Raw genomic sequence first — 25,776 nt, 5'->3', positions numbered from 1 at the left:
ATAATGCACTTCTCTGGCTTCCTAGTGATCTCTTGTGGGAACCCCGGGACTCCAAGCAATGCCCACGTCCTGTTCAGTGACGGCCTGGGCTTCTCCAGCTCCATCGTCTACGAGTGCCGGGAAGGCTACTACGCCACAGGCCTGCTCAGCCGACACTGCTCGGTCAATGGCACCTGGACAGGCAGTGACCCGGAGTGCATAGGTGAGAGCCCAGGCCCTCTGGGCTCCGTGGCAAGTGGTGGCCAAGGCGATTGGGCTCCTCCATGCCAATGAAGGCTGTCTGTGGGAGACTGGGAAGGCTGGCCACAGTGTGGGGTCTCACTCCCAAATGACGGGGTCTATTTACTGAGCACATATTGTGTAACCACCACTGAGCTAAGAGTCTGATTTGATTTGCATCATGTCATTTGGTTCCCATCACAGCCCACTTGACATATAAGATGACTGAGGCTCAGGGAGGGGAAGGGTGTATGTATCTGCTATTCCTCAGGCTCTCAATAGTTCCTTAGGCTTCCTTGTTCTCTTCTGTGGCAAACTCCTACAGCTATTGCCTTCCACCATCTTCGAGGGTTTCTCTCAGCCTTGGACCCATCCCCCACCAATCCCCCCGCCTCGCTCTCAAGCCTCATATAGCCCCATAGGTCCCATTCCCTGCTCTTCTCTGGGGCAGCCCCAGAACTTTTTCCTTGGGAAGTAAGTCACTGTGGGTCCCAGACAGAGGGAAGTAGTAAGATAAAGGTATCTGAGAACACCAGCCCTTTCTAAGCCCTAGCCTATGATTTCAGGTCTCTCCCTAAATCCCATGTTAAGTTCACTTCTGTTTCGAGGCCAGAGCTCACTCAATACCATAGCAAAGATATGACCATTGCAAGGTTATAAGACCCTGCTTCTAAGCTGCTGGCCCTACAGAGGCCTCCTAGGCAGAACAACAGGTAATAGCATGCGCCCCTCAGTGGACAAATTGTCTGCCGAGGTCCAATAACACAGGCTCTTCAATCTGAAAACCTCCTCTCTGAGCCCCAGCCTCATTTGGGAACTAGGCTCTCTGGTACTTCCTCTGAGAGGAGTGGGCTTTGAATAAGGATGGTCCTCATAGCCCAAGTTGCTGGGGTGCTGAAGGATGGTGGGGGCGAGGACAGTACGGATGTGGGAGGGCCTTCGCAGAGAGATGTGGCCAGAGGGACTTTAGAAAGGGCAGCGCCCAGCCAGGAACCTGGGAAGTCAGGACATCTCTGATCTGATTCTTCCCTCCTGGACTTGTGCAGGGAATACTAGGGATGGCATTGGAATGCTGGGGAGAAATGAGGTCTGTACCTAGAGTAAACCACGCTTTATCTCCCTTCTCCTAGTCATAAACTGTGGTGACCCTGGGATTCCAGCCAATGGCCTCCGGCTGGGCAATGACTTCAGGTACAACAAAACCGTGACATTTCAGTGCGTCCCTGGCTACATGATGGAGTCACATAGGGTGTCTGTGCTGAGCTGCACCAAGGACCGGACATGGAATGGTACCAAGCCAGTCTGCAAAGGTGTGTCTGAGGGCTGCTCATGTGGACACAGGGCCAAAGAAGATACAAAAGTGAGACATGGGCCTTGAACATGTAGCAGGGTGGGAACAGAGGAGGCAGAGCCCTAGTACCATCTTGTCATGGGGGGTGTGAGGTGAGGACTAATCCCTGAACATCTGCAAGGAGGGAAACAGAGGTACCAAGGTAAGTCCTGGGCTCTGAACATCAAGGGAAGGATTATGCAGACAAAGGAGAGGGTTGTCACACTTGAGGGCATTGTAAAATACAAAAGAACCCCTGGCTTCCAAACTAAGAGGGAGCATTCCTGATTCTCCCTGCTTAGCCTAGACTCTCAGTAGGTACAAGGTAGCCAGTGACATTGGTGCTGGGGAGTTGGGCCTAGGGCCTGCCCTAGGATAGCACTGGAACTCAGCGTGCTTTGGTTTCCCCCTCTCCCCAGCAATCATATGCAAGCCACCTCAGCTCATCCCCAATGGGAAAGTGGTGGGATCTGACTTCATGTGGGGCTCAAGCGTGACATATGCCTGCCTGGAGGGGTACCAGCTGTCCCTGCCTGCGGTGCTCACCTGTGAAGGGAATGGATCCTGGACTGGAGAGTTGCCTCAGTGTTTCCGTAAGTTTGCTTATGAACAGGGCCTTTGTGCATCTTATCTGCTGGCTCCTTTCCCTTCCCTCCTCAGAGCTCTGCTATTGGTAGGCCTAGAGTAGGTAATAACTATCCCCCCACCAAAATCAGGGAGCGGCTTTGCCAAAGACACTCTTAAAGGGAGTTTAAAAGAAAACAATGAGAATATCCCACTGAGCCCTGGACACCATGTGGAGTCACAATGAAAGGAAATTAAGCCAGAGAAAAGGGTGGTGTTTCTTAACATGAAAGGTTGTTTACTGGATAGGATAGTTCCCAAAGATCTGGAAGGCACTCATGCTGGAAATGTGCCTGTCTTTATGAAAAATAGCCTGCAAAGAAAAGGTTCCTGGAGCATACATGATTTTTTGATGAAAGAGTTTTTTTTTTTTCTAGTCATTTATCTAATCCTGTAGAAAACTATCAACATACTCATGACATTGTATTGGTACTTCTGAAAATTTGCTTCAGTTTGGGAAATTTCAGCAGGAACTGGGAGCAGTAGTTCAAATGTGGACACAGGAAAGGCAACACTGGGTGTGTTGCCCAGTGTACACCTTCAGAGAAACATTAGGAAGGTAGCAAGTCCCAGAGTTGAGTCTGGACTCGGAAACCCTGCTTTTCTTCTTGAGAAAAAGCTAAATTGCCTCTGAACAAGGAAGTATGGTCATCATTAAAAAAAAAATGTAAATGTATCTGAAAATACAAAGAAGAACATAGCAGTCCTGTGAACTCTGGATGCCCGAAGAGTTCTTGACTGTGCTTCCACCCCAACCACAATGCTTTGGACAGAGAGCAGTACAGTTTTCTGCAAATGGTATTAAATCATGCTGTGCAAGCTAGTTTGTGACTTGCCTTCATGGATAGGCCATCACCACCTTTTTTAATCCACAAGTGGTTTAATCTTCTCCTACTGGTCATAAATTTAGGTCTCTCCAGTTTAATCACATGAGAAGCAGTTCTGCCACCAATGTTCTTGAGGATAACCTTTCTTTACTCTTGTGGTAAAGTCCTAGGAGAGAGAAAATGCTGCATTCAATATGTCTTGACACATGTTGCCAAACTGTCTTCTAGAAAAAGAGTCCCAACTACTCTCCCACCAGCAGTTTCTGAAAATATTCCTTGACTCACAGCCTCATTAACAATGAATTTTGACAATATTTTTTAATAATTACCAGCCCAAGAAGTTTAAAAAGGTATCTCATTGTTTTCATTAGCATCATGTTTCTTTTTTTATTAATTACTTTTATTAACATATAATGTATTATTTGCCCCAGGGGTACAGGTTTGTGAATTGTCAGGCTTACACACTTCACAGCACTCACCATTTCACATACCCTCCCAAATGTCCATAACCCCACCACCCTCTCCACACCCCACCTCTCCCCAGCACCCCTCAGTTTGTTTTGTGAGATTAAGAGTCCCTTATGGTTTGTCTTCCTCCCGATCCCATCTTGTTTCATTTTTTTCCTTCCCTACCCCCAAAATCCCCCACTCTGCCTCTCAAATTCCTCATATCAGGGAAGTCATATGATCATTGACTTTCTCTGATTGACTTATTTCGCTCAGCATAATATCCTTTAGTTCCATCCATGTCGTTGCAAATGGCAAGATTTCATTTCTTTTGATGGCTGCATAGTATTCCATCATGTATATATACCACATCTTCTTGATCCATTCATCTGTTGATGGACATCTAGGTTCTTTTCATAGTTTGGCTATTGTGGACATTGGTGCTATAAACCTTCAGGTGCACGTGCCCCTTTGGATCACTACATTTGCATCTTTAGGTTAAATATCCAGTAGTGCGATTGCTGAATCATAGGGTAGCTCTATTTTCAACTTTTGGAGGAAACTCCATACTGTTTTCCAGAGTGACCTCACCAGCTTGCATTCCCACCAACAGTGTAGGAGGGTTCCCCTTTTTCCGCATTCTCTCCAACATCTGTCGTTTCCTGGCTTGTTAATTTTAGCCATTCTGACTGGTGTGAAGTGGTATCTCATTGTGGTTTTGATTTGTATTTCCCTGGTGGTATCAAGTTTCTTATCAGCAAGACGGAGCTCCTTTTTCTTTGTCATCTATTTGTGCTTCTTATTCATTGAGCTGCCTCTTCCTAGATTTGGTAACTTCTTATCAAGTCAGTCTTTAACTAACTTCTGATTGGTTAGTCTAGACTCCCCAGCTCTCATAGAGGCTTCTATTAGCATAGGCTGCTGGTCCTGTTTTCTTTTTTTTTTTCTAGAATGCATCTTTTTTTTTTTTTCGTACTTCTTTACTAGTTTCATAGAATTTAGTGATTCATCAGCCTTCTGATGTTCATTACATCAGTGTTCATTACATCACATGCCCTCCTTAATGTCCATCACCCAGTTACCCCATTCTCCCATCTCCCTCCCCTCTAGCAACCCCCAGTTTGTTTCCTGTGATTAAGAGTCTCTTTTGGTTTGCCTCCCTCTTTTCATCCTATTTTATTTTTCCTTCCCTTCCCCTATGTTCATCTGTTTCAATTCATAAATTCCACATATGAGTGAAATCATATAGTATTTGTCTTTCTCCAACTAACTTATTTCTCTTAGCAAGTACCCTCTAGTTCCATCCACATCATTGCAAATGGCAAGATTTTGGGGGTGGGAGGGGGGACTTGAGTAATATTCCATTGTGTGTATATATATACTACATCTTCTTTATCCATTCATCTGTTGATGGACATCAGGGCTCTTTCCATAGTTTGGCCATTGTGGACATTGCTGCCATAAACACTGAGGTGCAAGTGTCCCTTCAAATCACTGTGTTTGTATCCTTTGGATAAATACCTAGTAGTGCAATTGCAGGGCTGGCTGTAGGGTAGCTCTACTTTTAATTTTTGGAGGAAAATCTCCATACTGTTTTCCAGAGTGGCTGCACCAGCTTGCATTCCCACCAAGAGAGTTCCCCTTTCTCCGCATCCTCGCCAACATCTGTTGTTTCCCCATGTTAATTTTAGGCATTCTGGCCGGTGTGAGGTAGTTTCTCACTGTGCTTTTGATTTGTATTTCCCTGATGTCGAGTGATGTTGAGCATTTTTTCACATGTCTGTTCTTTGGAGAAATGTTTGTGCATGTCTTCTGCCCATTTCTTGGTGGGATTTTTTGTTTTTGGGTGTTGATCTGATAAGTTCTTTCAAGATTTTAGATACTAGCCTGCTTCCATTTTATTTTGTATATGATTATGAACCTCTTGACTCTGTGTACACACATACATTCACATTATAGCATGAAGGTTGTTCTTCACGCTTGAAGTGACGTCTTGGGGAACTGTAACTCTGCTAGTCAGTGTTCTTGTAGTGTGCTATAAAGAAGTCAAATATATATATTTTTAATTTTATTTTATTTTTTCAGTGTTCCAAGATTCATTGTTTATGCACCACACCCCGTGCTCCATGCAATACATGCCCTCCTTAATACCCACCACCAGGCTCACCTAACTCCCCACCCCTCTCCCCCTAAAACCCGCAGTTTGTTTCTCAGAATCCACAGTCTCTCATGGTTCATCTCCCCCTCCAATTTCCCCCAATTCACTTTTCCTTTCCTTCTCCTAAAGTCCTCCATGTTATTCCTTATGCTCCACAAGTAAGTGAAACCATATGACAATTGACTTTCTCTGCTTGACTTATTTCACTCAGCATAATCTCCTCCAGTCCCATCCATGTTCATACAAACGTTGGGTAATCACTCTTTCTGATGGAGGCATAATACTCCATTGTAAATATGGACCATATCTTCTTTAACCATTTGTCTGTTGAAAGGCATCTTAGCTCTTTCCACAGTTTGGTGACTATGGCCATTGCTGCTATGAACATTGGGGTGCATATGGCCCTTCTTTTCACTACATCTGTATCTTTAGGGTAAATACCCAGTAGTGCAATTACAGGGTCATAGGGTAGCTCTATTTTTAATTTCTTAAGGAATCTCGACACTGTTCTTCAAAGTGGTTGCACCAACTTGCATTCCCACCAACAGTGTAAGAGGCTTCCCCTTTCTCCACATCCTCTCCAACAATATATTTATTTCTAACTTGCTGTGCTCCACACATATTTTCTATGGCCAGGCGCCTGACCATTGAGATGTGCAGTAACCTTTCAAATTCTTATCACTGTTTCCCAACTTTGCAACTGGGCCTTCTGCAGTGCTTGGTACTCTCACTTCCCTCCTCCAGACTGCATCTCTTCCTCCATAGATCTTCTTTTGGACCTAGTCACTTTCTTGCTGTATTGCTGCAAACATATCCCTCATAACATCACTTTTTCGTCTTATGTAACTCCCTAAACGTGGGCAGGGATTTTGTCCCCATACTGTAACACATCAGGATCAAGTTCATTTTCAGCCTCACCACTTCCTACGTGCTTCCCCAGACCCACTCAGCTCTTTCCATGCCACCTCCCATTTGGCTGGACAGCTCCCCTGTCTTAAGTAAAGCAGCTTCAAGTTGACTTCTTCCCTGGATCCCACCATTTCCAAATGTACAACTTCTACTTCTTCCCCTGAGTCCCTAATGCACCTGTGTACTTTCAACAAATTTTATTGATGCTCAAGCCATGTTATTTATCTGTATCTTTCACCTTTTATACCCTCCTGGTTTAACCAGCTTAGATTCTAAGATCTCAAGAGGCAGGGCTCATATCTATAGACTTATTTGGTGCCAGAAGCAGCAGAAAATCAGGACCTGAAGAGGTTTGTTAAATGCTCTTTGAAAATTAATAGAGAAGAAAGTGAATTTAATTCAAGGCAAAATGGGGATGAGGAAGAGGAGTTACATTGTGCTGTTAGGTTTGCTCTGATTACCCACATGTGAACTCCTCCACTGAGAGGTCACAGCATGTCAGTCCATTCACAGAGATAACATTTTACATTTCACAGGCTTTGTGCTGCCTCCTCAGGGGATGTTTGCACACATGGTCACATCTGATTCTCACAACAAGATATCCTGAGAGGCAGGCAGAAGTCCCTTCTCAGGTGGCTAGTGGGGAAGATAAGACTTAGGAAAAGGACCTGACCTAGTGTGTTAGTGACAAAGTCTAGTGTGAAAACAGTCATTTCTCCACACAATTTTCTCTAAAATTTCTACTCAAATTTACAGCCTGTATTATCACCATGAGAACTTTTAAAACAGGAAAAAAGATAGACATAAAATTTAATTTTGCATTTTAGAGTGCTTCAGTCAATGGAACCCCAAAGCCACATATAATCGGCACAAGGCTCTTTCTTTTAAGTAGAGCACATTCACAGAGTGCGGGGGACACATCTGGCCACTCCTCGTGGCAGCTACGAGAACTGCTGCAGGAGTGTTTATGGGAAAGAAGTGCAAACTCCCTGTGCTTTCCAACTGGCACAACCCAAGCGTACTGGTTGTCCCATGGCCTGCTCCCGCCACACCAGACACCACTGGCTCTTTGTTATGTGGCATCTCTGGTCTTGAGAGCTGTAGAAAAGTATATTGTTTCTAAGAATAAAAACACAGATAGAATCCCTTTATTTATTTATAGATGCTTATTTTCAAGGCATCAAAATCACATTTGCTGTCAGCCCCCTTTAGAACACAGGCCTGTCTCTGCAGTGTCCTAAGGAACTAAGCATTTTTAGTAAACCATATGTGCAAATAAGACGCTGAACAGAAGGGACAGAAGAGGGACCTGTGTTTATTCTGTTTGCTGTCACATGATCATTCTTTAGGCAATCTCTCTGCAGATCTCAGTGAAATGGGCACGTGCATACCCACAGCAGTGTAAATGCAAACCCTTTGGAAAGACATTCGGCTTATACACCAGGAGCTGCAAACTCACTCAAACATACTAAGTCCACTTCTAGAGGATCCCCACAAGAAAACATTAGCAGGGAAAGAAGAGCCACATCTAATGGTATAGTAATAGAAAATGCCTAATATAACGGCTACAATGAATAGCAATTACGGCACAACCTCTCATGGCAAAATGATGTAGCCAATAAGTGATAATGGTGTCATAAATGTGGAAACTGTTCACAGGCTAGTAAGTGAACAAAGCAAGGTTCACACCACTGGGAAGTGGGGTTCACAGCCACACACAAGTTTACATATGACTCAGCGAAGACTAGAAGGGAGTGAGCATGAAAATGGGAAAAAGTTGTGGGAAATGAGTTGTAGTTGACTTCCTCTCAATTTAACTTCCTATAATGTTGCTTCATTTCTTGGGTGATTATTAACAAGCATCTTGAATATGGGAAGGAGAGGATGCACAGAACAGCAGGTGTGTGAGGGAACGGTGACTATTGACTCGAGGCTGCCCCTGTTGGCAGAGTCCAACTGGCACTTGGAGGAGAGCCAGCCTAGGGTGACAGACAGGGCTCTAGAAAGCATCTCGGACCGGCCTTTCTCCCTTCGTCTTCCCAGCTGTGTTCTGCGGAGATCCTGGCGTCCCAGCCCGTGGCAGGAGAGAGGACCGAGGCTTCTCCTACAGGTCATCCGTCTCCTTCTCCTGCCAGCCCCCTCTGGTGCTGGTGGGCTCTCCACGGAGGTTTTGCCAGTCAGATGGGACATGGAGTGGCACCCAGCCCAGCTGCATAGGTGAGAGATGGTCTGGGAAAGAGTGGGCAAGCTGGTGGGCGTCCTCCTGAGCTTCTTAAAACTTCTTAAAGTGAAGTTGAAAATACCCAGAGTGAGTGTGCTTCCAGGAATCACATAGATGGTGCAAGGGTATGACTCGGGAGGAGCCATAACAGGTGTGGGAGGCAGGATGTGGCTCCATTTTTCCCTCCTACACCTGTGTCTCAGAGTGAGTGGACGCAATGAGAGCCTCACTGACCATGGGGTCTGTTTCTCTGTTTTGCAACCTAGACCCAACGCTGACCATGTGTGCAGACCCCGGTGTGCCGCAGTTCGGGATACAGAACAATTCCCAGGGATACCAGGTAATGAAGTCAGCCAGGATCTGGCCTTCCTGCCCCCTGCCCCTGTCTATCATTGTCAGCCTCAGGGGCTCAGGGATCTTCCCCGAAACAGCATGGGTGGAAACAAGACCTTGGAAGCTAGAGGCAGAAAGTGTTCTGTGTCTTTGAACCATGCCACGTGGGAGCAGCCTGCAGAAACAGAGGCACTGACAGCAATCCGAGAAACAGACACAGAAGAGATTCTCACATAGTGATGCAAACACTTCCCAGCAGCCCCCTGCAGTTGGCACAGGCAGTTGTGGGAAGACAGAAATGAGTGAGACAGACAACCTTCTGTCTGCATGGCACCAATACACTCCCTACAGATACAGGGCTCAGAGTGGTAGGAAGGAGCAAGTGCCACACAGCAGGCAGGCTCCATGGGAACATCTCAGAAAGAGCTTCAGGAGGAGGCAGGGATTTGGACAGCCTGGGATGGGACACTTGGAACAGAGAACAGGAAGCCCGAAAGGTGTGTTCAAGACAGGACAATTAGGGGCGCCTGGGTGGCTCAGTCGGTTAAAGTCTCTGCCTTGGGCTCAGGTCATGATCCCGGGGTACTGGGATCAAGCCCCGCGTTGGGCTCTCTGCTCGGCGGGGAGCCTGCTTCCTCCTCCCTCTCTCTCTGCCTGCCTCTCTGCCTACTTGTGATCTCTATCTGTTTGAAAACAACTGGGCACCGTCTGTTAAAGTTAAATAGTCACACAGTCTGCAACCCAGAAGCTCCATTCCTGGAAACTAACCCCAGAGAAACCCTTGCGTATATTACCGAGATCTGAGAAAAACTGTGAAGTCACCACAGTGACAATGAATGCAGGACTACATTCCTGCATTGAATACAGATCTACACTACATGGATGAATCTTAGAAACATTGAATCAGATGATAAGATGACATTGATCAGATGATCAGATGATAAGGAATGCAGGACTACATGCCTGCAATGAATACAGATCTACACTAAATGGGTGAATCTTAGAAACATTGTATCAGAAGATAAGGTGGAATGATGCTATTTCTATAAAGATTAAAACTACGAATATAGTTTAAACTACATATATCTCTGATTAGAGATATATGTGCATGTGTGTGATAGAATTATTTTCTAACAAAGCAAGGAAATTAAAAACACAAAATTCAAGATAGTCTTTACTGATGATGGGGAGCCGAGGAGCGAGGAACAACGGGGCAGGGAAAGTTGCAGAGAGTAACAAGTGCGTTGCTAATGTTAATGTGTCCAATTTCTTTATAATAATTCCTTTCCATGTACATTCCATATATTCTTTTGCATGCATCAAATAGCAAGTAATAATTTTTAATAAAAGAAAAAGCCACAGGTCAGGTCACCTAGGGCCCTTGAGGCCATGGTAAACATTTTGGATTTTATTCTAAATGTCACAGGAAACCATTTGAAGGGGACTGTGATCCATCATTTGAATGCTGCAGAGAGAGTGAATAATGGGTTAGAACAAAGGAACCTGAACAAGTAGGGCATTGCTGCTGTGGCTCTGGGAGAAGGGCGAGGTAGTGACAGTGACACAAAGAGAAATGAAGGGGTCAGGATGGACTGTGGAGGCAGAACCAACAGACAGAGGCAGAACCAAGACAACATGCTGATGGATTGGAGTGAGGGGTCGAAGTAAAGGCAGGAATCAAGACTTCCTTGAAGGTTTTGATCGGCACACCTGGATGGACAGAGGGGCCATTGCTGAAAGAGAGGATGACATTCCAGAAGTGGAAGGGCCTGGAGGAAAGGAGTGGAAGTCAAGTGTTTCACTTGGCATTGGAATTTTGCTCCCATAGGTAAAAGGGACATGCGAGTATTTCCAGCTGGGAAACTGGGACATCAGAGTTGCCGCTTAGGAAGCCGCCATGCAGAGGGCAGAGGGAGAGATGGAGCTGGTGGTTGCAGGGGTGTCATATGGGACAATGAGGGCTGGTGGACGCGGGTCTGGGGGAAGGGACAAATGATCAGAGGTAGAGATGGTAGCAGGGTGGTGAATCTGCCCAACAGATACTCATTAAGCAAGTGCCAGGATCTTTGTGGAAGCTCTCTATAAGAAGACAAGTCTCCCTTAATGTGTAGACTCATGGAAGAGACACACACAAGTCATGATTCTGTGTTGGGAAGTGTGTCCCATTTTATAAAAGGCTTTCAAATCCAACACTGCATTTGACTGTCATGACACTGTGCTGTATGCATGGTGGGGCCAGTAGTCCCTCATTCTGCACAGGAAGACTTGGGCATTGAGTTCCCAGCAACTTGTCATTCCATGAGCAAATATCAAAGCCAGAAGTCATACCAGGGTCTTCTGATTCTGAGTCAGGCATCTGTCCGCTGCAGCAGAGCATGCTCCATCTGAGAAGAGCACTGCTCTGGCTCGGGGCTTGGGTAAGGGCCAGTGGAAGAGGTACAACAGCTGCCTCAAAGGGTAAATAATATTTAACCAGGCAGAGAAGTGGAAGGAAGTTTCAGGTGGAGGCAAGGGTGTGGGCAGGAGCTGGGTGATGGGAAACTAAGTAGTCAAGTGGCAGGGTATGAAGCATCACTCACTAGGAGGGGATGAAGGAAGCTTCCATCCTCCCCACAGGTTGGAAGCACAGTGCTCTTCCGTTGTCAGAAAGGTTACCTGCTTCAGGGTTCCACCACCAGGACCTGCCTCCCCAACCTCACGTGGAGCGGAACCCCGCCCGACTGTGTCCGTGAGTGCAGACTTCCCCTGCACCTTGACAGTTCCTCTCAGCAACACATTACCTCCCCCAGCTGGGCACCCAGATGCTCAAATGCTCTGAATGACAGGGAGCTCATGACTGGGACCGATATTGCTTTCTTTGTAGTCCTTATCCCTTGGGGACTCATGGAAGACATTTCCACACAAAAGCCTTTCTGATATTTGAAGGCAATTCCTATGCCTTAGCAAAAAAGAAAGAACTTTCCAGTGGCAGCAAAAACTCACTGCTACAAGGTTGCCCCTCATTAAGGATTTCAGGCTTTTGACCATAATTACTGTTCTTTCCCTAGGAAGAGTGCTACAGGCCCCCCAAGGATGACTAAACCAGAATCCATGTCATCCCCATCCCGGTCATAAGTCTAGACCTCAAGGCTGGGGTTGGGGGGTAGTTTTGGGGAGGGGATGGGATACATGAAAGGGGCCTAGAGGGGAAAGGAAGGGGATGTTCCATGTAGGAACAGGAATAATCAAAAAGCTTCCTAAAGACCCTAATCTCCCAGGTCCAACACTGTCTTTTCTCTCACCCAGCCCACCACTGCAAGCAGCCAGAGACGCCATCCCATGCCAATGTTGGAGCCCTGGACTTACCCTCTATGGGCTACACACTCCTCTATTCCTGCCAGGAGGGTTTCTCCCTCAAGGGTGGCTCTGAGCACCGCACCTGCAAAGCAGACGGCAGCTGGACAGGCAAACCACCTATCTGCCTGGGTGAGTGTGCCCCCTGGCAAACCTTTCCAGGGTGGGAGGCCAAAGGTGACAGCTGAGCTTGAGTGGAAGTCAGCAAAAGAGAAGGAAGGAATATGATGTCCAGGAGCTGGATCCTGCTTCTGAGTTTCTGAGGTATTACACCTCTAGGAGATGAAACCAGAGCAGTCAAGAGAGACACATAGTGAGGCCATCACAAGTTTTATTTTGCTACCTTCTGCCTGGGTATAAAGATTGATTGGTTGGTGGTTGGTTGGTTGGTTGGTTGATTTGAGAGAGAGAGAGAGAGAGAGTGTGTGTGTGTGTGTGTGTGTGTGCGTGTGAATGCACAGTCTATCTCTTTCTCTCTTTCTCTAAAAAAAAAAAAAAAAAAAAAAAAAAAGGTAGACTTACCTTAAAAAAATAATTGTTTCACTCAGCATAATCTCTTCCAGTCCCATCCATGGTGCTACAAAAGTTGGATATTCGTCCTTTCTGATGGAGGCATAATACTCCATAGTGTATATGGACCACATCTTCCTTATCCATTCGTCCGTTGAAGGGCATCTTGGTTCTTTCCCCAGTTTGGCGACCGTGGCCATTGCTATTATAAACATTGGGGTACAGATGGCCTTTCTTTTCACTACATCTGTATCTTTGGGGTAAATACCCAGTAGTGCGATTGCAGGGTCATAGGGAAGCTCTATTTTTCATTTCTTGAGGAATCTCCACACTGTTCTCCAAAGTGGCTGCACCAACTTACATTCCCACCAACAGTGTAAGAGGGTTCCCCATTCTCCACATCCCCTCCAACACATGTTGTTTCCTGTCTTGCTAATTTTGGCCATCCTCTGGTGTAAGGTGATATCTCAATGTGGTTTTAATTTGAATCTCCCTGAGGGCTAGTGATGATGAACATTTTTTCATGTGTCTGATAGTCATTTGTATGTCTTCATTGGAGAAGTGCCTGTTCATATCTTCTGCCCATTTTTTGATATGATTGTCTGTTTTGTGTGTGTTGAGTTTGAGGAGTTCATTATAGATCCTGGATATCAACCTTTTGTCTGTACTGTCATTTGCAAATATCTTCTCCCATTCCATGGGTTGCCTCTTTGTTTTTTTGACTGTTTCCTTTGCTGTGCAGAAGCTTTTGATTTTGATGAAGTCCCAAAAGTTTATTTTGGCTTTTGTTTCCTTTGCCTTTGGAGACATATCTTGAAAAGAAGTTGCTGTGGCTGATATCAAAGAGATTACTGCCTATGTTCTCCTTTAGGATTCTGATGGATTCCTGTCTCACGTTGAGGTCTTTTATCCATTTTGAGTTTATCTTTGTGTATGGTGTAAGAGAATGGTCGAGTTTCATTCTTCTACATATAGCTGCCCAGTTTTCACAGCACCATTTATTGAAGAGACTGTCTTTTTTCTACTGTATATTTTTTCCCGTTTTGTCGAAGATTATTTGCCCATAGAGTTGAGGCCCATATCTGGGCTCTCTACTCTGTTCCACTGGTCTATGTGTCTGTTTTTATGCCAGCACCATGCTGTCTTGGTGATCGCAGCTTTGTAGTAAAGCTTGAAACCATGTAGCGTGATGCCCCCTGTTTTATTTTTGTTTTTCAACATTTCCTTAGCGATTCGGGGTCTCTTCTGATTCCATACAAATTTTTAGATTATTTGCTCCAGCTGTTTGAAAAACACCAGTGGAATTTTGATCAGAATGGCATTAAAAGTATAGATTGCTCTAGGCAGTATAGACATTTTAACAATGTTTATTCTTCCGATCCAAGAGCATGGAATGGTCTTCGATCTTTTTGTGTCTTCAATTTCTTTCACGAGTGTTCTGTAGTTCCTCAAATACAGATCCTTTACCTCTTTGGTTAGGTTTATTCCCAAGTATCTTATGGTTCTTGGTGCTATAGTAAATGGAATCAGAATTGATTCTCTAATTTCCCTTTCTGTATTTTCATTGTTAGTGTATAAGAAAGCCACTGATTTCTTACATTGACTTTGTATCCTGCCACGTTGCTGAATTGCTATATGAGTTCTAGTAGTTTGGGGGTGGAGTCTTTTGGGTTTTCCGTATATAGAATCATGTCATCTGCGAAGAGAGAGAGTTTGACTTCTTCATTGCCAATTTGGATACCTTTTATTTCTCTTTGTTGTCTGATTGCTGTTGCTAGGACTTCTAATACTATGTTGAACAAGAGTGGTGAGAGTGGGCATCCTTGTCGTATTCCTGATCTCAACGGGAAGGCTGCAAGCTTTTTCCCATTGAGGATGATATTTGCTGTGGGTCTTTCATAGATAGTTTTGATGAAGTTCAGGAATGTCAAGCAGAGAGAGTTAATTCTCATATGGTTTCACTTATTTGTGGAGCATAACAAATAGCATGGAGGACATGGGGAGTTAGAGAGGAGAAGGGGGTTTGGGGAAATTGGAAGGGGAGATGAACCATGAGAGACTATGGACTCTGAAAAACAATCTGAGGGTTTTGAAGGGGCAGGGAGTGGGAGGTTGGGGTACCAGGTGGTGGGTATTATAGAGGGCACAGATTGCATGGAGCACTGGGTGTGGTGCAAAAATAATGAATACTGTTATGCTGAAAATAAATTAAAAATAAATAAATAAACAAATACACAATATCCTTTAAAAAATAAAATAAAAAAATAAAGACTGAAAAATAAAATAAAATAAAGCAATTGTTGACACTGTTTATAAGTAATAGTTTTTGGCTTCCTTAATTCAGTCTACAGAACAGAAAGGAATATTTAAATGAAAAAGAGAAACAGAGAACAGAAGAAATAGCCATGCATCTATTCCTTAACTGGCATTTTAAATGATTTTGAGAAATAAAAAATGGGATTACTTGGAAAAAAAAATAATTTTTTGTAGCCTAACATATGATCTGTCCTGGAGAATGTTCTATGTGCACTTGAGTAGAATTCATCTGATCTACTGTGTAAGTTAGGCCCAGTGTTTCCTTATTTATTGGCTGCCTGGATGATCAATCTGTGGTTGATAGGAAAGTATTAAAGTCCCCTGCTGTTACTGTGTTGCTATTTCTTGGTTTTTTGGGGTTTTTTTTTTCTTTTGTCCATTCAGCCACTCTCTGTGTTTGTATTAAAGAATTTAGTCCATTTACATTTAAAGTAATTTTTTATAAGTATGGACTTCCTGTTGCCATTTTCTTAATTTTTTTTTTTTTCTGGCTGCTTTGTAGTTCCTAGTTCCTTTCTTCTTTCCTTATTCTCTTCCTTTGGAATTTGGCAAGTTTCTGTAGTGGTTTGTTTTGATTCCTTTCTCTTTACCTTTAGTGTATCCACTAAAGGTTTTGTGTTTACCATGAGGCCTACCTAAAACATCTTATACTTACAACAGTCTTTTTAAAGCAAGTAACAACTTGGGGCCTAGGTAGGTCAGTCAGTTAAGCATCTGACTCTTAGTCTCAGCTCAGATCTTGGCTCAGGTCTCGATCTCAGAGTCATGAGTTCAAGCCCCACACAGGGCTCTGCACTGGGCATGGACCCTATTTATGTTTGTTTGTTTAATTTTATTTTATTTTTTCAGTGTTCCAAGATTCATTGTTTATGCACCACACCCCGTGCTCCATGCAATACGTGCCCTCCTTAATACCCAACACCAGGCTCACCTAACTCCCCACCCCTCTCCCCTCCAAAACCCTCTGTTTATTTCTCAGAATCCAAAGTCTCTCATGATTCATCTCCCCTTACAATTTCCCCCAATTCACTTTTCCTTTCCTTCTCCTAATGTCCTCCATGTTATTCCTTATGTTCCACAAGTAAGTGAAACCATATGATAATTGACTTTCTCTGCTTGACTTATTTCACTCAGCATAATCTCCTCCAGTCCCATCCATGTTCATACAAAAGTTGGGTATTCATCCTTTCTGATGGAGGCATCATACTCCATTTTGTATATGGACCATATCTTCTTTATCCATTCATCTGTTGAAGGGCATCTTGGCTCTTTCCACAGTTTGGCAATTGTGGTCATTGCTGCTATGAACATTGGGGTACAGATGGCCCTTCTTTTCACTACATCTGTATCTTTGGGGTAAATACCCAGTAGTGCAATTGCAGGGTCATAGGGTAGCTCTATTTTTAATTTCTTAAGGAATCTCGACACTGTTCTTCAAAGTGGTTGCACCAACTTGCATTCCCACCAACAGTGTAAGAGGGTTCCCCTTTCTCCACATCCTCTCCAACATTTGTAGTTTCCTGTCCTGTTAATTTTGGCCATTCTAACTGGTATAAGATGGTATCTCAATATGGGTTTGATTTGAATTTCCCTGATGGCTAATGATGATGAACATTTTTTCATGTGTCTGTTAGTCATTTGTATGTCTTCTTTGGAGAAGTGTCTGGTCATGTCTTCTGCCCATTTTTTGACATGATTATCTGTTTTGTGTGTGTTGAGTTTGAGAAGTTCTTTATAGATCTTGGATATCAGTCCTTTGTCTGTACTGTCATTTGCAAATATCTTCTCCCATTCTGTGCATTGCCTCTTTGTTTTGTTGATTGTTTCCTTTGCTGTGCAGAAGTTTTGATCTTGATGATGTCCCAAAAGTTCATTTTCACTTTTGTTTCCTTTGCCTTTGGAGACATGTCTTGAAATAAGTTGCTGTGGCCAATGTCGAAGAGGTTACTGCCTATGTTCTCTTCTAGGATTTTGATAGATTCCTGCCTCAAGTTGAGGTCTTTTATCCATTTTGAATTTGTCTTTGTGTATGGTATAAGAGAATGGTCAAGTTTCATTCTTCTATACACAGCTGTTCAATTTTCCCAGCACCATTTATTGAAGACACTGTCTTTTTTTTTTTTTTAAGATTTTATTTATCTGACAGACAGAGATCACAAGTAGGCAGAGAGAGAGGGAGGAGGAAGCAGGCTCCCCGCTGAGCAGAGAGCCCGATGCGGGGCTCGATCCCAGGACCCCGGGATCATGACCTGAGCCGAAGGCAGAGGCTCTAACCCACTGAGCCACCCAGGCGCCCCGACACTGTCTTTTTTCCACTGGATATTTTTTCCTGTTTTGTCAAAGATTAGTTGACCATAGAGTTGAGGGTCTATATCTGGACTCTACTCTGTTCCACTGGTCTATGTGTTTGTTTTTGTACCAGTACCATGCTGTCTTGGTGATCACAGCTTTGTTGTAAAGCTTAAAATCAGGCAACATGATGCTTTTCTTTTTCAGTATTTCCTTAGCAATTCAGGGTCTTTTCTGGTTCCATACAAATTCTAGGATTGTTTGTTCTAGCACTTTGAAAAACGCCAGTGGAATTTTTATCGGGATGGCATTGAAAGTATAGATTTCTCTGGGCAGTATAGACATTTTAACAATGTTTCTTCTTCTAATTCATGAGCATAGAATGCTTTTCCATCTTTTTGTGTCTTCTTCAATTTCTTTCATAAGTGTTCTATAGTTCCTTGAGTACAGATCCTTTACCTCTTTGGTTAGGTTTATTCCCAGGTATCTTTTGGTTCTTGGTGCTATAATAGATGGAATGGATTCTCTAATTTCTCTTTCTATGTTTTCATTGTTAGTGTATAAGAAAGCAACTGATTTCTGTGCCTCGATTTTCCTGCCACATTACTGAATTGCTGTATGAGTTCCAGTAGTTTCGGAGTAGGGTCATTTGGGTTTTCCATATAAAGTATCATGTCATCTGCAAAGGGAAAGAGTTCGACTTCTTCTTTGAATACCTTTTATTTTCTTTTGTTTTCTGATTGCTGTTGCTAGGACTTCAAGTACTATGTTGAACAACAGTGGCAAAAGTGGGCATCCTTGTCATGTTCCTGATCTCAAAGGGAAGGCTGTCAGCTTTTCCCCATTAAGAATGATATTTGATGTGGGTTTTTCATAGGTAGATTTTATGAAGTTGAGGAATGTTCCCTCAATCCCTGTACTTTGAAGAGTTTTAATCAGGAACGGATGCTGTGTTTTGTCAAATGCTTTTTCTGCATCAATTGAGAGCACTATGTGGTTCTTCTCTCTTCTCTTATTGATTTGTTCTGTCACATTGATTGATTTGTGAATGTTGAACTACACTTACATCCCAGGGATAAATCCACCTGCTCATGGTGGATAATCTTTTTATTCTACTGTTGGATCCTATTAGCTAGGATCTTGTTGAGAATCTTGTCATCCATATGCATCACAGATATTGGTCTGAAATTCTCCTTTTTTTTTTTTTTTTTTTAATGCATGCTTGAATTTTTTTTTTTTAGATTTTATTTATTTATTTATTTGACAGACAAAGATCACAAGTAGGCAGAGAGAGAGAGGAAGGGAAGCAGAGAGCCCAATGTGGGGCTTGATCCCAGGACCCCAGGATCATGACCTGAGCTGAAGGCAGAGGTTTTAACCCACTGAGCCACCCAGGCGCCCCTGAAATTCTCCTTTTTGATGGGGTCTTTACATGGAGCTTATTTAAAAGTAAGTAAATTAAATAAATGTATAAGCAAACGAATAAAGCAAATAACAATTTAATTTGAATACATACAAAAGCCCTACATTTTTAGACTCCCCTCCTACATTTTTTTGTTTTTGATATCACAGTGGACATCTTTTTATACATATATTCATTAACAAATTATTACAGTTCTAGTTTTGAGTTTTTTGGATTTTTTTTAAGTAAGCTTCACACCCAGCATGGACCCCAATTTGAGGCTTGAACTCATCACCCTAAGATCAAGACCTGAGCTGAGATCAAGAGTCAGATGTTTAACCAACTGAGCCACACAGGTGCCCCTGCAGTTGTAGTTATTTTTAACACTTTTGTCTTTTAATCTTTAAACTAGAGTTATAACTTATTCACCCACCACAGTTACAATATTAGAGTATTCTGAATTTAACCATCTATTTATCTATATCAGTGAGTTTTATAGTTTCCTACGCTTTTATATTTAGATCCTTTCTTCTATTTGAACTCCTGCCATTGAACCATGTGTAGCTGTACATTCAGTGTGTCCATAGCAGGAGGGGAATTTAGGAGCCTCCTATTTCACCATCTTGGTCCAGAGTCTCTTCAAGAGTCCTTTATATATCTAGAATATAAGACTCTTATCAGATACAAGATTTGTACATATTTTCTCCCATTTTATGAGTTGTCTTTCACTTTCTTTTCTTAAAATTTACAAGTACTTTCTCCTTTACTTCACTCATCACTGGAAATGAAATTAGACTGTCACATTTCAAGCTCCATTTTAACACAGCCCTGTGTTAAATTCTTTTTCTTTTTTTTTTTTAAATGGAGTTTTTTTTTTTAACAGCCTTATTGAGATATAATTAATACATAAAAATGCACATATTTTATATATACAACTTGATGAGTTTGGATCTTTTCACCTTCTTTTGGTATCCTTTTAAGCACAAATGTCTTTAATTTTAATGAACTCCAATTTATCTATATTTTCTTTGTTCATGATTTCATATCATACCTAAGAAACCATTGCCAAATCCAAGGTCATGAAAACATGTCTATTTTTTTTTCTAAGAGTTTTATAGTTTTAGCTCTTATATTTAGGTCTTTTGTTTATTTTGTGGGGTTTTTTGTTGGTGGGGGAGTAGTCGTTTGGGATCCAAATTCATTCCTTTGCATGCCCCAGCTCCATTTGTTGGAAAGACTATTCTTCGCTCTTCTTCTTTGAATTGTCTTGGCACCCTTGTCAAAGATCATTTGACCATAAATATGTGAGCTTATATCTGGATCCTCAGTGGTTTTTTTTTTTTTAATTTTTTATTTTTTATAAACATATATTTTTATCCCCAGGGGTACAGGTCTGTGAATCACCAGGTTTACACACTTCACAGCACTCACTAAATCACATACCCTCCCCAATGTCCATAATCCCACCCCCTTCTCCCAAACCCCCTCCCCCCGGCAACCCTCAGTTTGTTTTGTGAGATTAAGAGTCACTTATGGTTTGTCTCCCTCCCAATCCCATCTTGTTTCATTTATTCTTCTTCTACCCACTTAAGCCTCCATGTTGCATCACCACTTCCTCATATCAGGGAGATCATATGATAGTTGTCTTTCTCTGCTTGACTTATTTCGCTAAGCATGATACGCTCTAGTTCCATCCATGTTGTTGCAAATGGCAAGATTTCATTTCTTTTGATGGCTGCATAGTACTCCATTGTGTATATATACCACATCTTCTTGATCCATTCATCTGTTGATGGACATCTAGGTTCTTTCCATAGTTTGGCTATTGTGGACATTGCTGCTATAAACATTCGGGTGCATGTGTCCCTTTGGATCACTACATTTGTATCTTTAGGGTAAATACCCAATAGTGCAATTGCTGGGTCATAGGGCAGTTCTATTTTCAACATTTTGAGGAACCTCCATGCTGTTTTCCAGAGTGGCTGCACCAGCTTGCATTCCCACCAACAGTGTAGGAGGGTTCCCCTTTCTCCGCATCCTCGCCAGCATCTGTCATTTCCTGACTTGTTGATTTTAGCCATTCTGACTGGTGTGAGGTGATATCTCATTGTGGTTTTGATTTGTATTTCCCTGATGCCGAGTGATATGGAGCACTTTTTCATGTGTCTGTTGGCCATCTGGATGTCTTCTTTGCAGAAATGTCTGTTCATGTCTTCTGCCCATTTCTTGATTGGATTATTTGTTCTTTGGGTGTTGAGTTTGCTAAGTTCTTTATAGATTCTGGACACTAGTCCTTTATCTGATATGTCGTTTGCAAATATCTTCTCCCATTCTGTCAGTTGTCTTTTGATTTTGTTAACTGTTTCCTTTGCTGTGCAAAAGCTTTTGATCTTGATGAAATCCCAGTAGTTCATTTTTTCCCTTGCTTCCCTTGCCTTTTGCGTTGTTCCTAGGAAGATGTTGCTGCGGCAGAGGTCGAAGAGGTTGCTGCCCGTGTTCTCCTCAAGGATTTTGATGGATTCCTTTCGTACATTGAGGTCCTTCATCCATTTTGAGTCTATTTTTGTGTGTGGTGTAAGGAAATGGTCCAATTTCATTTTTCTGCATGTGGCTGTCCAATTTTCCCAGCACCATTTATTGAAAAGGCTGTCTTTTTTCCATTGGACATTCTTTCCTGCTTTGTCGAAGATTAGTTGACCATAGATTTGAGGGTCTATTTCTGGGCTCTCTATTCTGCTCCATTGATCTATGTGTCTGTTTTTGTGCCAGTACCATGCTGTCTTGATGATGACAGCTTTGTAATAGAGCTTGAAGTCCGGAATTGTGATGCCACCAACGTTGGCTTTCTTTTTCAATATCCCTTTGGCTATTCGAGGTCTTTTCTGGTTCCATATAAATTTTAGAATTATTTGTTCCATTTCTTTGAAAAAGATGGATGGTACTTTGATAGGAATTGCATTAAATGTGTAGATTGCTTTAGGTAGCATAGACATTTTCACAATATTTATTCTTCCAATCCAGGAGCATGGAACATTTTTCCATTTCTTTGTGTCTTCCTCAATTTCTTTCATGAGTACTTTATAGTTTTCTGAGTATAGATTCTGTGTCTCTTTGGTTAGGTTTATTCCTAGGTATCTTATGGTTTTGGATGCAATTGTAAATGGGATTGACTCCTTGATATCTCTTTCTTCTGTCTTGCTGTTGGTGTAGAGAAATGCAACTGATTTCTGTGCATTGATTTTATATCCTGACACTTTACTGAATTCCTGTATAAGTTCTAGCAGTTTTGGAGTGGAGTCTTTTGGGTTTTCCACATATAGTATCATATCATCTGCGAAGAGTGATAATTTGACTTCTTCTTTGCCGATTTGGATGCCTTTAATTTCCTTTTGTTGTCTGATTGCTGAGGCTAGGACCTCTAGTACGATGTTGAATAGCAGTGGTGATAATGGACATCCCTGCCGTGTTCCTGACCTTAGCGGAAAAGCTTTCAGTTTTTCTCCATTGAGAATGATATTTGCGGTGGGTTTTTCATAGATGGCTTTGATGATATTGAGGTATGTGCCCTCTATCCCTACACTTTGAAGAGTTTTGATCAGGAAGGGATGTTGTACTTTGTCAAATGCTTTTTCAGCATCTATTGAGAGTATCATATGGTTCTTGTTCTTTCTTTTATTGATGTGTTGTATCACATTGACTGATTTGCGGATGTTGAACCAACCTTGCAGCCCTGGAATAAATCCCACTTGGTCGTGGTGAATAATCTTTTTAATGTACTGTTGAATCCTATTGGCTAGTATTTTGTTGAGTATTTTCGCATCTGTGTTCATCAAGGATATCGGTCTATAGCTCTCTTTTTTGGTGAGATCCTTGTCTGGTTTTGGGATCAAGGTGATGCTGGCCTCATAAAATGAGTTTGGAAGTTTTCCTTCCATTTCTATTTTTTTGGTAGAATTCCCCCGGGAAGCCATCTGGCCCTGGGCTTTTGTTTGTTTGGAGATTTTTAATGACTGTTTCAATCTCCTTACTGGTTATGGGTCTGTTCAGGCTTTCTATTTCTTCCTGGTTCAGTTGTGGTAGTTTATATGTTTCTAGGAATGCATCCATTTCTTCCAGATTGTCAAATTTATTGCCGTAGAGTTGCTCATAGTATGTTCTTATAATAGTTTGTATTTCTTTGGTGTTAGTTGTGATCTCTCCTCTTTCATTCATGATTTTATTTATTTGGGTCCTTTCTCTTTTCTTTTTGATAAGTCGGGCCAGGGGTTTATCAATTTTATTAATTCTTTCAAAGAACCAGCTCCTAGTTTCGTTGATTTGTTCTATTGTTTTTTTGGTTTCTATTTCATTGATTTCTGCTCTGATCTTTATGATTTCTCTTCTCCTGCTGGGCTTAGGGTTTCTTTCTTGTTCTTTCTCCAGCTCCTTTAGGTGTAGGGTTAGGTTGTGTACCTGAGACCTTTCTTGTTTCTTGAGAAAGGCTTGTACCGCTATATATTTTCCTCTCAGGACTGCCTTTGTTGTGTCCCGCAGATTTTGAACCGTTGTATTTTCATTATCATTTGTTTCCATGATTTTTTTCAATTCTTCTTTAATTTCCCGGTTGACCCATTCATTCTTTAGAAGGACACTGTTTAGTCTCCATGTATTTGGGTTCTTTCCAAACTTCCTTTTGTGGTTGAGTTCTAGCTTTAGAGCATTGTGGTCTGAAAATATGCAGGGAATGATCCCAATCTTTTGATACCGGTTGAGTCCTGATTTAGGACCGAGGATGTGATCTATTCTGGAGAATGTTCCATGTGCACTAGAGAAGAATGTGTATTCTGTTGCTTTGGGATGAAATATTCTGAATATATCTGTGATGTCCATCTGGTCCAGTGTGTCGTTTAAGGCCTTTATTTCCTTGCTGATCTTTTGCTTGGATGACCTGTCCATTTCAGTGAGGGGAGTGTTAAAGTCCCCTACTATTATTGTATTATTGTTGATGTGTTTCTTTGATTTTGTTATTAATTGGTTTATATAGTTGGCTGCTCCCACATTGGGGGCATAGATATTTAAAATTGTTAAATCTTCTTGTTGGACAGACCCTTTGAGTATGATATAGTGTCCTTCCTCATCTCTTATTATAGTCTTTGGCTTAAAATCTAATTGATCTGATATAAGGATTGCCACTCCTGCTTTCTTCTGATGTCCATTAGCATGGTAAATTCTTTTCCACCCCCTCACTTTAAATCTGGAGGTGTCTTCGGGCTTAAAATGTGTTTCTTGGAGGCAACATATAGATGGGTTTTGTTTTTTTATCCATTCTGATACCCTGTGTCTTTTGACAGGGGCATTTAGCCCATTCACATTCAGGGTAACTATTGAGAGATATGAATTTAGTGCCATTGTATTGCCTGTAAGGTGACTGTTACTGTATATGGTCTCTGTTCCTTTCTGATCTACCACTTGTAGGCTCTCTCTTTGCTTAGAGGACCCCTTTCAAGATTTCCTGTAGAGCTGGTTTGGTATTTGCAAATTCTTTCAGTTGTTGTTTGTCCTGGAAGCTTTTAATCTCTCCTTCTATTTTCAATGATAGCCTAGCTGGATATAGTATTCTTGGCTGCATGTTTTTCTCGTTTAGTGCTCTGAAAATATCATGCCAGCTCTTTCTGGCCTGCCAGGTCTCTGTGGATAAGTCAGCTGCCAATCTAATATTTTTACCATTGTATGTTACAGACTTCTTTTCCCGGGCTGCTTTCAGGATTTTCTCTTTGTCATTGAGACTTGTAAATTTTACTATTAGGTGACGGGGTGTGGGCCTATTCTTATTGATTTTGAGGGGCATTCTCTGAACCTCCTGAATTTTGATGCTCGTTCCCTTTGCCATATTGGGGAAATTCTCCCCAATAATTCTCTCCAGTATACCTTCTGCTCCCCTCTCACTTTCTTCTTCTTCTGGAATCCCAATTATTCTAATGTTGTTTCGTCTTATGGTGTCACTTATCTCTCGAATTCTCCCCTCGTGGTCCAGTAGCTGTTTGTCCCTCTTTTGCTCAGCTTCTTTATTCTCTGTCATTTGGTCTTCTATATCACTAATTCTTTCTTCTGCCTCATTTATCCTAGCAGTTAGAGCCTCCATTTTTGATTGCACCTCATTAATAGCTTTTTTGATTTCACCTTGGTTAGATTTTAGTTCTTTTATTTCTCCAGAAAGGGCTTTTATATCTCTCGAGAGGGTTTCTCTAATATCTTCCATGCCTTTTTCGAGCCCGGCTAGAACCTTGAGAATTGTCATTCTGAACTCTAGATCTGACATATTACCGATGTCTGTATTGATTAGGTCCCTAGCCTTCGGTACTGCCTCTTGTTCTTTTTTTTGTGTTGAATTTTTACGTCTTGTCATTTTGTCCAGATAAGAGTAAATGAAGGGGCAAGTAAAATACTAAAAGGGTGGCAACAACCCCAGGAAAATATGCTTTAACCAAATTAGAAGAGATCCAAAATCGTGAGTGGGGAGAAAGGGGATAAAAAGAGGTTCAAAAAGGAAGAAAGAAAAAAAAAAAGAAAAGAAAAGAAAAGAATTTTTAAAAAAAGAAAACACCTAAGAAAAATGTAAAAATATATATATATATATTAGATAAACTAGTAAAAAGTCGTTAAAAAAGAAAAAGGTAACAGTTAAAAAAAAAATTTTACCCGAAGGCGAGAAAAAAAAAAAAATGAAAAAGAAAAAATTAAATTAACTGCAAGACTAAAAAAAATCACAGGAAAAAAGCCATGAGTTCCGTGCTTGGCTTTCTCCTCCTCTGGAATTCTGCTGCTCTCCTTGGTATTGAAACCGCACTCCTTGGTAGGTGAACTTGGTCTCGGCTGGAT

The 25,776-nt window shown here is 42.1% G+C and overlaps 1 protein-coding gene across 1 annotated transcript in view; it reads left to right on the top strand.

Moving 5' to 3' along the window:
* Nucleotides 1–25,776, top strand: part of CSMD2 (CUB and Sushi multiple domains 2) — a 616,179-nt gene that overhangs the window by 574,917 nt on the left and 15,486 nt on the right. The window contains exons 58-64 of the mRNA XM_059136925.1: nt 26–202; nt 1,350–1,529; nt 1,969–2,142; nt 8,558–8,731; nt 9,002–9,075; nt 11,685–11,796; nt 12,354–12,533. Of these exons, the coding sequence (XP_058992908.1) occupies nt 26–202; nt 1,350–1,529; nt 1,969–2,142; nt 8,558–8,731; nt 9,002–9,075; nt 11,685–11,796; nt 12,354–12,533 (1,071 nt within the window). The remainder of the gene's footprint in view (nt 1–25; nt 203–1,349; nt 1,530–1,968; nt 2,143–8,557; nt 8,732–9,001; nt 9,076–11,684; nt 11,797–12,353; nt 12,534–25,776) is intronic.

This window comes from Mustela lutreola, chromosome 10, assembly GCF_030435805.1.
Source record: "Mustela lutreola isolate mMusLut2 chromosome 10, mMusLut2.pri, whole genome shotgun sequence".
Lineage (NCBI taxonomy): Eukaryota > Metazoa > Chordata > Mammalia > Carnivora > Mustelidae > Mustela > Mustela lutreola.
Note: the sequence above shows the minus strand (reverse complement) of the source record. Positions and strands in the feature narration are given on the sequence as shown.